The sequence below is a fragment of the Peromyscus leucopus genome, chromosome 20 (genome assembly GCF_004664715.2).
Source record: "Peromyscus leucopus breed LL Stock chromosome 20, UCI_PerLeu_2.1, whole genome shotgun sequence".
Classification (NCBI taxonomy): Eukaryota; Metazoa; Chordata; class Mammalia; order Rodentia; family Cricetidae; genus Peromyscus; species Peromyscus leucopus.
Window position 1 is genome coordinate 18,462,613 of NC_051080.1, and position 13,242 is coordinate 18,475,854.

Genomic DNA, 13,242 nt, shown 5'->3' on the forward strand with positions numbered 1-13,242 from the left:
TAACCTGACTTTGGATGATCGGTGCTCAGATTCCAGCCCCGCCCCCAGCCCCGCCCCCACTACCTTCCATGCTGTGTTCTCCACCTGTCCTGCTGATCCTCAATTCTGCAGGGGAACCTCGAGCTTCCAAGTGTGCCTTTTGTGTGTTGGGTCTGAGCTTTACTCTTGGTACCTCTGGAAATTCTGGTTTTTCTAGTTTAAAGCCCTTAAGTCTTTATAAAGGGAGAAAGGATTGTCTTTTTATTTAGTTAAAAACTTAAGTTGGCAAACCTTTACCTGCCCTTCCCTTCCAGGGAGTGCATCCCACCCTCTTGGAAGTCTTGAGGGTCTGAGCACTATGGTCCTCGAAGCTGGGCCACGCCTTCTGCATCCCTCGTCCGTCCCTGTGTGTGGTGACTGAAGGGGGTCTCACAGCCAGCAGCTCCCCAGCTCAGACCGCCATTCCTTCTCTCAAACTGAACATGATTACCCTCTGCTCTGTGGCTTCCCTGAACCCGTGTCCTTTCATTTCCTAGAGCCTCCATTCTGAGCCCAAAGCCTTTTGACCTGTCTTCCTGCCTATGACAGGCAACCCATTTGCATCTTACGATGCTGAGTCTTTTGCTGAGACTGAGGGTCAGTGGCTCTGACAGTAGCAGCTTGAGTCTCTGGGCCGACAAGACATTACTCACCCACATCTGGGTAGGGCACTTGTTCAGTGATGGGACATGTATGAAATGCAGGGCTAGGCTGGCCTCAGCTCCAGGGTGTTTGTCTGCAGAACTTTCTCTGGTCTTTCCATGTGGGTGTATGTGTCTGCAGCCTTAACCAGGCTGAAGCCAGTGTCCCTCGTGGCCAGGGACCTTATGGCATGCTCCATGAATTATTGAGCTCAGCGATCAGGTTGCCCAAGCTAACCTTACCCTGGTGGGGATGGAGGGGCTGCTTATGAAATGGGGATGCCGGGCAGAGATGGGGAGGCATGTTCCAAGGATTGAGAATGATTCAGCAGCATTTGACTCCAAGTAGAACACCTGGATATTCGGGGAATGCCAGATACTGAACCGTGAAATCTTAGCAAAGGACAAAGTTAAATCATGACTGTAAGCCCTGAGAAGATTTATTTCATCAAAATGGCATTGCTCGGTAGGTGTGGTGGAAGGCTAAGGATGGAGCGCTCTGGGTCATAGAGTGACCCTGTTTCAGAAAGGAAAAATGATAGATCAGAGAGGGTTCAGCAGATAAAGGCACCTGCCACCAACCAAGCCTGACAACCTGAGTTTGACTCCAAGACCCATAGAAAAAGCAAGCAAGCGCCGGGCGGTGGTGGGGCACGCCTGTAATCCCAGCACTGGGGAGGCAGAGACAGGCGGATCTCTGTGAGTTCGAGGCCGGCCTGGTCTACAGAGCGAGATCCAGGACAGACACCTAAACTACACAGAGAAACCCTGTCTCGAAAAAAGCCAAAGAAAAAGAAAAAGCAAGCAAGGAAGGAAGGGTGGGCTGGAGATGGCTTGGGGGTTAAGAGAGCGTGCTGCTCTTCCAGAGGTCCCTCCCGAGTTTAGTTCCTAACCCCAGGGGCAGTGGTTCGCAAAGGCCAGCCACTCTAGCTCCAGGCAATCTAACACCCTCTCCTGCCCTCCACAGGTACATACATACAGTACACACAAATACACACTCTCTCTCCCTCCCTCTCCCTCAATCTTAGAAAAGACCGAAGTGAAGCAGGTCTCTTTCAGTGGCTCTGTGAGAGAATTAAGGATGCAGGACTCACATACTGGTGCTGTAAATGGAACTGGGAGAGATCTGAAGTCCTGGACTTGTCCAGAAAATAGTGAAGCTTCCTATGGGGCGAGCCACAGTCAGGGACAGGCTTGGGGAAGGGACACAGTGTGGCCTCCAGAAACTGAGGGAAAGGAGCCTCAGATCAGCCATCATTGGGTTTCGTCATCAGTGCTGGACAGCTGCAAGACTCCTGTAGTCATGCACTGGGTCCTGGGATCCTGGGTGGAGGAGCAGCGTGGCTACATTCGCCCCAAGAATGTGGGGCAGATGAGCTGGGTCTGTGCTTGAGGGCCAGGGGCATGGTGGGGTGACATCTTTGTGGAGTAGTGGGGTACTAAACCAGTGGGACCAGTCTGATCAGAGACCAGCACTGTGGGAAACTGGTGTCACAGGCAGAGCAAGTGGCTCTGTCAGTCAGTGGAACTGGTAAAAGCTGCATGTTGGGGGTGCTTGGGTGTAGGTGAAGGTTAGGGCCATGGGATGAGAGCCCAGGAGGTGAGAACGGTAGAGGAGTGTTGAGGGAGGTGAGGGGTGTTGGTGGCTCCAAGACTCAAAGCCTACCTCCCTGGGCAGATGGTGGAACTCCTACCCTAGATGGGGGGACCCAAAGAGAAGCAGGCTGGAGGGAGGAGGTCTAAGCTGGAGGCCAGGAGACGACGGGAGGAGGTTGGTGCTGGGGGGGGGGGGTACGCTTGTTGGGAAGAATGAGAGTGGCTGCAGGCTGAAACTGGGTGGGTGCCGAGATGTACCACCTTCTGCTTGGGAGGGGAAAAGTCAGGGGGACCATCCCCTGAGCACTGGAACACAGCCTGGGAAGCACCCCTCCCCACACACAGTCTCGGGTGGACTTGCTGTTGCAGAGGCCACACTGGACAGACAGCAGCTCTCAGACAAACAGAGCTACGATGTAGACTGACAGCTCCCCACATCCTATCTTTACAGACACTCAGAATGTGGCCTCACTGGGAAATCAGGTCTTTCTAGATGCAGCCAGACACTTGAAGAGAAGTCATGTAGGACTTAAGGTGGACTCTTTCATTTTTCAGGGTCTTTAGAAGATAAACTATGTGTCAGGGAACTAGATACCCCTGGGGCCTCTTCTGGGTCTTAGAGAGGAATTCCTGGGCTCTAGGAGAGGAAGAGAACCCCATGCTCAAGTAGCAGGACAGGGCTGCCACGTTGCAGTCCCACGGCCAGGCGGGACTGGAGATAGCAGGGTCTTACAGGGCAAGGCTGGCTTTCTTTTCTGATGGGAAAGTTTAGATATTCCCTGGAGCCTGAAGCCTGGAGCCTCCAAGATGTGCTACTCTCAGGCCCTTGCTGTGGGCAGGGTGATGGCAGGGCCCTTTTTCTCTATGGTTTAGCAAGTATAGAGCCAGAATGTCTCCTGGGCAGTTTTGTTCACAGGAAAGTGCTGGGCTTGACTGCTCATGGGCTAACCTGGAATATAGGAAAGCAACACTCCCGAGGGAGAGAATTTCAAGTGTCCGAAGGAAGAGGGATATCTCAAGATGAAACTGCACATCAGTGATGGGTACTCACAAGGGATGCATAGAAAGCTGTGAGCACTGACTGACGTGTGTGTGGGGGGGGAGTACATACATATATGGTCTGTGAGGAGAGTGTGCAGCTACAGGTGTGTGTGTGTGTGTGTGTGTGTGTGTGTGTGTGTGTGTGTGGTTGAGACTGAGTCTGAGACCATGGATGGTAAGGATGTATGTAATGGCATGTTTATAAACATGCACATAGACATGTTTGTGAGGATATAATGGTTTGAGTGTGTCATCTGGTGTATATGATGGCGTGCGTGTGCAGGTGTGCATGCAAGCACGTGAACTCCAAACTTCCTGCAGAGCAGCCAAGCCCCGAGCTATGACAGGCAGGGCCCTGGGATCCAGAAGTGGCTGGAAGATAAAGTGTCCACTGTGATGATCCTGACATGACCAAACTAACTGGTCCTCACTCACTTCTGCACACTGGCAGCCTCTCTCTGTCCCTGTTTCTCTGGGCCCCTCTCAGCCAGTGCAGAACCAGTAGGTGGATGAAAACACACCCTCCCTGCCTAAGCCCAGCCTGGCCTGGTACCCGAGGCATGTAGGGTCCTTCCATGGCCTGTGTGGTTATAAAGGTGTGTAGCGAATTAGCGATCCCAGCTGCCTTCTGTCTCAGCGGACTTGTTCTCTGGACTCGGTGGGACTCAGCCCCAACACATTCATCAGAGGAGAACTCCCAGGGCATAGTTTAGCCCTATAACCCATCGTCCTTGGGTCACCTCCAGAGCAGGGTGTTTCTGAAGCTCTGCCGAAGATCCAGGCCCAGGTGTCACTGTGGCATCTAAGCCCCCCAGCCTGAGCCCTCTCCAACAGCTGTCAACTGTGTGTCTCAGGGGACATCCATAGTCCGCTGGCTCTCCCTTAACCTCTGTGCTGGTTAGTTTATGTCAACCTGAAACAAACTAGAGTCACCTGGAAATCGAGGACTGTAATTGAGGAACTGCCTCCATTAGCTTGGCCTGTCAAGGGCATGCCCTTGATGATTGATGATCATGGGAGGCCCAGCTGACTGTGGGTGGAACGATCCCTGGGTTGTATAAGAAAGCAAACTGAGCAAGCCCTGGAGAGCAAGCCAGCAAGTATCACTCCTCCGAGGCCTCTGCTTCAGCTCCTGTCTCTGGGTTCCTGCCTTGAGTTCCTGCTCTGGCTTCCGTTAACGATGGACAATAGCTGAGATAAACCATTTCCTCCCCAAGTTGCCTTTGGTCAGTGTTTACCACTGGGGGGGGGGGGGGAGCGGGGAAGCAGGGAAGCCAACCAGGACAGCCTGTGTGTGACCTCTGCTTTCTTCTCCAGGGGAGCATTGCCAGGTGAACGTCCGCTCAGGCCGCTGTGCCAGCGGAGTATGCAAAAACGGGGGCACCTGCGTGAACCTGCTCATCGGAGGCTTCCACTGTGTGTGCCCGCCCGGCGAGTACGAGCATCCCTACTGCGAAGTCAGCACCAGGAGCTTCCCACCCCAGTCCTTTGTCACCTTCCGAGGCTTGCGGCAACGCTTCCACTTCACCGTCTCCCTTTCGTAAGTGCAGCCCGTGCCCGTGAGCATCCCTTGGGAAGGTGTCACGGGGTCTGCGCATCTCAACTCTCTAGGCTCCGGATGGTTGGTTGAGGAGGCTTGTTCGGTGCTAGCTAGCTGCCGGGCCGGCTGCTCAAGGGTAGGACCGTTGCCGTGTTGATGAGGGAGGAGGTCATTTCTGCACAGTGACAGCAGAGCATCAGTGCCAGTGCTTTTGAGAGGGGACAGACCAAATCCCAGGCCTGGAAACTAACCTGGCTACTCAGGTCCTGCCCATCAGCCAACATGTGGGCGTTGCTGACCTCTCAAGAGCCAGTGGGGCAGGCCGAGGAATCAGACCTCCGTGTGTGTGTGTGTGTGTGTGTGTGTGTGTGTGTGTGTGTGTGTGTGTGTGTGTGTCTCACAAGGCAGGCTGCTGCTCAGACCCCAACTCCCCGACCCTGGTCCTGATCTGTAACCGGCTGATTATCTGCTGTCCATACCTTCTCCCCCAGAAGAATGGAGATGCTATTTTAAAATGTTTGAAGCTATCATTTGGGACTGGGGAGATGATTTAGTTGTTAAAGTCGCTGCCATGCAAGCATGAGAACCCAAGTTCAAGTCCCCGGCACCCATGTAGAAGGCCAGGCACAGTGGCCCATACATGTAATTCCACAGCTAGGGAAGCAGAGGCAGGAGGACTCCAGGGCCTTCCTCTCCCACCCGTCCAGCTGCATGAGTGAGCTCTGGGTTCAGTAAGAGACCCTTTCTCAAAATATAATGTATGGAGAGTGATCAAAGACACCCGATGTCAGCCTCTGGCCTCTGCACGCATGCACACATGCTCCTGCACACACATGGACAAACATGCACACAGGGTACCAAATGAACTTCACTGGATTCTAGGCAGCATGAGCCTGTGACGGTCGCTCAACTCAAAGACAATCTGGACTTTCCACTGAAGATTTCTGCTAAGTTCAAGTTAGTTGACTAGGGCGAGGTTTCCGCTGGGTCACTCTCTGCAGCCACGCTCACCAGCCAGGAGTGTGGCAGTCTCTGTCCTCCCCTGTGGGTCGCTCCACAGCCTCAGTCTTCACTGAGCTGCCTGCGGAGGACCAGGCCTCTTAGGATGGGCTGAGCAGGAGCCTGTCCCTGGGTTCTGCCCCAAGGATGAATCCCTCCAGTGATGTCCTTCTGACCACCGACAAGTGACTTCTCCTTGTGACTCATCTCTCGTACAGTGGGTTACCCAGGTCCCTCCCATTGGTGCATGGTGGGGAGGTCTGAGGATGTGGGGTGATGTGTGTGTGTGTGTGTGTGTGTGTGTGTGTGTGGCAGCTGGGACTTTCTCTTGTCCCCCCTACCCTCCACTTGCCTGATAAAATATGAACAGTGTCTGCCTCAATGCACAGTACACACTCAGCCCTGTATATCCAGGCTGGGATAATTGTTCTGGTTGCCTGTTTGTGTCAAGACTCTGCTCTCCATCTAGGAAGGCTACCCCTTACCACACAAGCCTGCAGAGCAAGGGTCCTGCTGTGGGATCCCCTGTGACATCGTATCTGCAACAGAGGACTCCCATGAATAGCCCCCTTCCACATCAGAGGAGTCTCGTGTCCCCCGGTGAATATATCACAGCATATAATGGGTGTGAGCAGCTGGGGTCACATAACTCTGGAGTATAGTCATGGCTGCCTCCCACCTTGGTATGGCCAGCAGCTCACAGTCACGTGCACTGTGGTGACTTTTGGTGGCCTTTACATATGACTGCCTTGAAACTCCAAGTCACAAAAAGAGACGACAAGAAGGTCCCCCAGAATGCTCGCAGAAGGGCCGTGGACCTCCAGGCACATAGTTTCCTAGGGCACACATCCTGGAAGCGGCTGAGGCTGCGGTCCCTCTTCCTGTGGAGAACTGCCCAGCCCGGCGGAGTCGCCTTTGTCTCAGGTGGCTTCTGTCAAGGCTCGTCTCCTCTTTCTAGTTTCTGTTTGCCAAGCGCTGGGGCTCCCAAGTGGGCCCCGCTCCCAGCTGCCTTTCATTCCCTTTGTTCTTGGCTCCTTCTCCTCTGGCCCCTCAAGCCTTGGTTTCTATTTCTGTCTTTCCTCATTTTACGTGCATTGTTCCCACCCTCCCCTCAGCCCCCCCGGGGCGGGGGGAGGGAGGCCGTCTCCATTTCTCCGTCTTTAGCAGTGGACGAGGGTGCTTGCCAGGAGGGTGCCGTGTAAGAGGGGTTAACAGAGTCCAGGATCTGATGGTCCCATCGGTACAAGAGGCTTAGGACATGGCACCTGTTCACGCAGAGACATTGGTGCTAAGGGAGAGCACCTTGGGGGTCTCATCTGATCCATAGCAGAAGATGAACTACATGTGTTCTGTCTCCAGACATGCTTCTAGTCGGTAAATGGGCCGTGTGTCATCCTTTTTTTTTTTCTTTCAAGATATGGTTTCCCTGTGTAGTTTTGGTGCCTGTCCTGGATTTCACTCTGTAGACCAGGCTGGCCTTGAACTCACAGAGATCCGCCTGCCTCTGCTTCCCGAATGCTGGGATTAAAGGTGTGCACCACCGCCACTTGGCTTGTCATCCTTATTTAAACATGTTGTCTGTCTGTCTGTCTCTCTCTCTTCTGTGTATGTGTGTGTGTGTTCACGTATATGAGTGCACGCGGAGGCCGAAAGTTGATATTGGGTGTCTTCTCCAATCACTCTGCACTGTATCTTTGAAGCAGGGTCTCTGGCTAAGCCCAATGCTCCCCATCTCCAGATAGTCCCACTGACCCTGAGGATCCCCCATCTCTGCCTCCCGAGTGCTGGGATTACAGGTGGCTACCATACCTGCCTGGCTTTGGTGCCTGGGTGCTGGGGGAATCTAAACTCTGGTCTTGACATTTGCACCACCAACCTTGACCCACGCAGTCCTTTTGCCCAGCCCGCCTGGAGTCCACTCACACTCTGCAGGCCATCATCACCGTGCTCCCGAAGGCTCCGAGCATGAATCAGGTTTGGTGGGCCGCCAGCATCTCAGGAGTGCTGGGGCAGATGCGCTCCTGAACCAAGGCCCTCTGGGCTCACTCCCTTAACTGGCTGTGTCACCCCTGTCCATCTTCATGGCCCCGGGGTCCTTCACTTGTGTGACAATGCCGCTCACCCACAGGTTTGCCACCCAAGACAGGAACGCCCTGCTGCTCTACAATGGCCGCTTCAACGAGAAGCATGACTTCATCGCCCTGGAGATTGTGGAGGAGCAGCTGCAGCTCACGTTCTCGGCAGGTGGGGCCTCCTGCGGCCACGGAGTATCTCCCAGGCACTTTATGGATTAAGTTTGTCATTGTCCTCGCAGCAGCTCCCAGCTGCTCACGCTTCCAACCCGAATTCTGTGTCTAGGCATCTGGCCTCTAGAAGAAATCAGAGTGCAGGAAGGTGACATGATTGCAGTGTTCCTTGTAATGCTAACAGCAGGCAAAGCCTATTTCCTAAATCAGAATGAAGTTCAGTGATGGGGGTGGAGAGATGGAGAGCTCAGCAGATAGCTCAACAGTTAACACTTGCTGTTCTTGCAGAGGACCTGGGTCCGGTTCCCAGCACCCATGGGGCAGCTCACAACTGTTCATAACTCCAGTTCCAGGGTATCCAGTGCCCTCTTCTGTCTTCCATGTGCACCTGGCACATATACAGTACACACACACACACACACACACACACACACACACACACACACACACACGGAAGAAAAACACTCATACACATAAAAATCAAATAAATAAATCTAATAATAAATAAAGTGCAATGCACCTGTAAATCAATGTGATGACTTATACCAGCGTGTGAGGACCAGGCAGGCACAGATATGAGGACTTGAGAGTGGGGGCTAGTCTTTTCGGACTCAGGGTTCCTCTTTTTTTTTTTTTCCTTTTGGGAATCTTGCCACCTTTCAGGTTGAGGCCCTCGATGTAGTGGGTGGGTCGGGGATGGCTTCCAGTGGTGGCTGTGCTAAAGAAAAGGACACACAGCCAGTCTCTCTGGACAGCATGCCTACCCTGCAGCCCGGGTGCCTGATTGGAGGCCCCCTAACCTGTTTCTCTCTGGATCTCCCTCTCGCTGTGCAGGTGAGACCACGACCACGGTGACACCGCAGGTCCCTGGAGGTGTGAGTGACGGGCGGTGGCATTCAGTGCTGGTTCAGTACTACAACAAGGTAGGCGGGTACCTCGGTGCCTCTTCACCTCCCACTCAGGCCAGCCACGGTGGCCCGGTGGTGTTTCCACTGAAGATGGTATTTGTACTCTGCGATGTAAAATCAAGCACTGTTGGAAGGGAATGAAGGGTCTGATCTCAATGGAGGGTTCTGTGAATGTAGCCAAGCCTTGAGCTGGAGCCGTGGGGACAGGCAGGGACTCGGCTACACGAAGACGGGACACAGAGAACTGGTTTATCTGTGGCTTCCTTCAGTTCTAGGCTGCTCAGACGTAGCCCAGATGCGGAGCTGCCCTGAGCTGTGACTGAAAGGTGCGTTCCCAGCTCTGAAGGTGGGAGCTGTCTCTCATGGAGCATAACCTCTGCAGCCTTAATGCTGATGGAGATAAAGGGAAGAGTTACCAGGGCCTGGGGCCAAAGACTCCCTGGGGCCCTTGAGGAGCACCAAGCTGGTCAGCAGTACTTGGATTGGGGTTTGGACTTCCCCAGGTCTATCCCCAGGGGTGGTCATGGTGTTTCACAGGGCACAGCTGCCAGAGAGAAGCGTCTTGGCAGTCCACGCTGTCCTATTTCAGAGACTTTGATTTGATCATGAAGCGCTGGCCCTGTGCACTTTGGGGGCAGTCATTATCCATATAAGGGATGCTGCTTGCACATCCCCTGACTGGCTCCCAGTAGCTCCGTGAGAAGCAGGAGGATGTGGGTCTCTCCCCTCTCTTCTTGCCTCCCAGAACTCACAGTTGGACTGGGTTTGTGTTCCTTTCTGTGATGTCTTAATCCCTCATTGTTCTCAGCTATTTCTTTGAGGGTGCCACCCCCATGTTCTCCCATGGCGCCCCACACACACACCGTGTTCTGCATTGTAAATCAGTGATTCCCACCCTGTTCTTACCCCAGAGAAAGCGCAGCCTACACCCCGTCCATCCTTGTTGTGGCTAAAGGATAGTCCGTGACCTCTGGGCACACAGGTGAGGGCTGAGCTCCCGTGATTGAGACACTGGAAGCCTCTGGAGCTTGGGACTGCTTTTCTGTGTCCCTGTGGAGAAGGGCATGGTCACCTGAGATGCTCAGGCACTTTGAGTGCCGTCTGTACTGTCTGGATAGCTGGCCAGATGATGACAGATACAGGCAGCAGAGCTCGCAGGAAGTGGAACACACTTGGCTCGAGGACAAAGTGTCTATGGTTTTGTGTGCCCCAAATGCACCCTTCCTTGGGTCCTGATATTCACATACTTTTTATTGTTTTTTTCTTTTCTCTCTCTCTTTCTTTCTTTCTCTCTCTTTCTTTCTTTCTTTCTTTCTCTTTTTTCCTTTCTCTTTCTTTCTTTCTTTCTTTCTTCCTCTTTCTTTCTTTCTCTTTCTTTCTTTCTTTCTGCTTGTTTGTTTTTTTAAGGCTTTGAAAATGTATTTATTTTATACCTATGTGTGTGTGTGCCTGAGTATATGCAGCATGTGCATGCAGGTACCCTCGGATGCTAGACCAGTGTTGGATCCCCTGGAACTGGAGCTCACAGGCAATTGTGAGCTGCCCACTGTGGGTGCTGGGAACTGAACTTGGGTTGTCTGGAAGTACAGCAGCACTCTTAACCACCTAGCCATTCACCCAGCCCCATGTTTTTTGTTTTGTTTTTTAAGACAAGGTTTCTCAGTATAACTGTCCTGGCTGTCCTCGAACTTACTCTGTAGACCAGGCTGGCCTCACACTCAGAGAAATCCACCTGTCTCTGCCTCCGTAGTGCTGGGATTAAAGACGTAAGATTTTGAGTAGAAAGAATGACAGATAATCCCACAAAGGGATGCCCTTGTAATCCTGCAAAGGGGTGATGGCCTTGCTGACCTCTGCTCCCAGAAAGAACATCCAGGAATATTCACCCTGTCACCTTGTTGCACCTTGATCCTGTGGCTTCTCTTACATGTTCTTCCTGCCTCCCAGACCTTCATACCCTGGGTGGACACGCCCAGTAGCTTGTGCTTCCAGAATGTATAGGCCTGTGGGAATGAACCATAGGAAGCCCTGAGGTGTCAGGGAAGCTCAGTGTGTATGTCCTTTATTTCTTATGTCAGAGATACCTCCAGACTGCAAGCTTGCTGCTGAGGGAGGGGTGGGTGTGGGAGGCTGCACCAGCCTTGATTTCCCCATTAGAAGCCTCTCCATCTGTCTGCTGTGGTTGATTGGGCACCAGATCAGCACCCAGCATTGACCTCTCAGCCCCATTGTAAATTCTCTGTCCTGTGAGCCAGCTCAGAGAAGTGCAGCATTACAGAAGGCTACCCCAAATAGCCCAGAGGAAAGATGGCCCCCATGCCACAGGATCAGCAGGTAGAGGTGGATTACTGGAATCTATGCTTCCCTTTCCAGGGCTGGGTCCTTTCAACAGCTCCCTCCACCTCCCAATGTGAACAAACAGAGCCCTGAGCACAGGATTAGGTCTTTGCTGGGTTGTTTCCTTCTCTTGCCAGAGGGTATTTTAGGGAGGAAACCAAGCAGTCTCCCCTATATCCTTAAGCCTCCGTGTGTGGGTTGAGCAGGCCACACAGCAGGGAATATTAGCAGAGATTACAGTACGTGTCTGTGGATGGCCCTGATGTTTCTATATGATTCTGCCTCTGAGGTGGCTGCTTTTGCCAGTCCAGGTGCAGGGACAGACATGCTTTGGATCTGTGGGGGCCTAGGAAGACCTGTCAGGCTGGGAATAATGTATAGACTGATTGGGGGCAGCAGCCTGAGGTCACAAGTACTCCAGTCTATAAGGAACAAAGGAGACTCTGAAAGTGACCTGTCAAAGCAAGTCACTCTGTTGGGTCTCTGTATCATGCTGTAGTCATCATCGTCATCATCAGTGGTTCTAGCGAGGTCTTCTCCCAGGCAGGCATTGCTCAGCATCTTCCCCCAGCCTTTCTCCGGAAGCACTAGGGAGGTTTGGCTGGATGGGGATTTGTGGTTGGGGACCCACTGTAGACTCTTTTCCTGAGGCTTTTGTAAAAAACAGTCAAGCATTTCCACTTCCAGCCTATGATGGCTGACTTCAGCACAGAGCATTTGAAATCATTTCTTTGCACTTGAAACTCAGGGTTCAACGCTGGGTTTCCTTTTTAAGTCACCTTTCAGCACCCAGGGGTGCTTGTGGGATTGGGAGAGGCATGCTACCCATTTTCCAGCTCAAAGTAGCATCTGGCTGCTTCCAAAAGAGGGCGCTGTTTGGCGGCGAGGACACCTGCCTGCAGCCACTGGACGCTTGGTCCTCTTGAGCAACTCTTTTGCTTCGTGAAGGATTATGGCTATACCTTGTTTTGCTCAGGGAGCCCCAGTGGAGGCTGGGAATGCAGGCATACGAGCTTCATCCTTTTGGATGTCTCAGGGATTGACCCTACTGGGGCTGACATATAGACACATGTTCAGAAAAGCTGAGATCAGGTAGGCTGTGCTGGCTCTGATGGAGAGCATCAGCTGTGACCTAGAACTCCAGTGTGCGTGTGCGTGCATGCGTGCGTGCGTGCGTGCGTGCGTGCGTGCGTGCGTGTGTGTGTGTGTGTGTGTGTGTGTGTTAGTTTTGTTTTTTTTGAGACAGGGTCTCTCTATTACATTGTTCTAGCTGTCCTGGAACTTGCTATGTAAACCAGGCTGGCCTGGAACTCACAGAAATCTACCTGTCTCTGCCTCCCAAGTTCTGAGATTAAAGACATGCCTCACCACCCAGTCCAGCATGTATATCTCAGCCATCTGAATCAAGGCAAGTTTATGGCATACAGCTGCACAAGAAAGCAGGTTTAGCTAATAGAGATAGAGGGTCTCTTCAGGGAAGCAGTCCCAGGCTCCAGTCATCCCTGAGGAGGAAGCCATGGTCAATGGTTTCTATACACACTGTTAATATTCCCAGTTGGACCAGAGGGACTTTTCTGTCCCTCTGAGCCTCACCCAGGGAAGGCTTTGCCACTCCCATGGACTGAGTGAGGCATTGGGGTCCTTGATATGGCCATGCCCATGTCAAATAACACACATCACTCAGGACTCCATCTGTTCTCCACATGAGGAGCCATTTAGTGGGACCCTCCTCACTGCCTTGGTTGGCAAATCAGGGGTGTCATATGGATTTGGCTGTTCCCACCTCAATTCTGAGACAACCCCCAGCCCATTGGGGAAGTGTGGATGTGCTAGTGAGGTTTGTGTGTCCAACTTGAATACATAGGGCAGTGTGGTCTCTTCTGTGGAGGTATGTGCTCAGGATGTGGGCAGGAAGT

The 13,242-nt window shown here is 52.8% G+C and overlaps 1 protein-coding gene across 3 annotated transcripts in view; it reads left to right on the forward strand.

Moving 5' to 3' along the window:
• Celsr1 (cadherin EGF LAG seven-pass G-type receptor 1) overlaps positions 1–13,242 on the forward strand; it is a 138,608-nt gene that overhangs the window by 71,893 nt on the left and 53,473 nt on the right. For all 3 annotated transcript variants that reach the window (XM_028878152.2, XM_028878154.2, XM_028878153.2), the window contains exons 3-5: positions 4,614–4,836; positions 7,964–8,079; positions 8,916–9,004. In XM_028878152.2, coding sequence (XP_028733985.1) covers positions 4,614–4,836; positions 7,964–8,079; positions 8,916–9,004 — 428 coding nt within the window. The remainder of the gene's footprint in view (positions 1–4,613; positions 4,837–7,963; positions 8,080–8,915; positions 9,005–13,242) is intronic.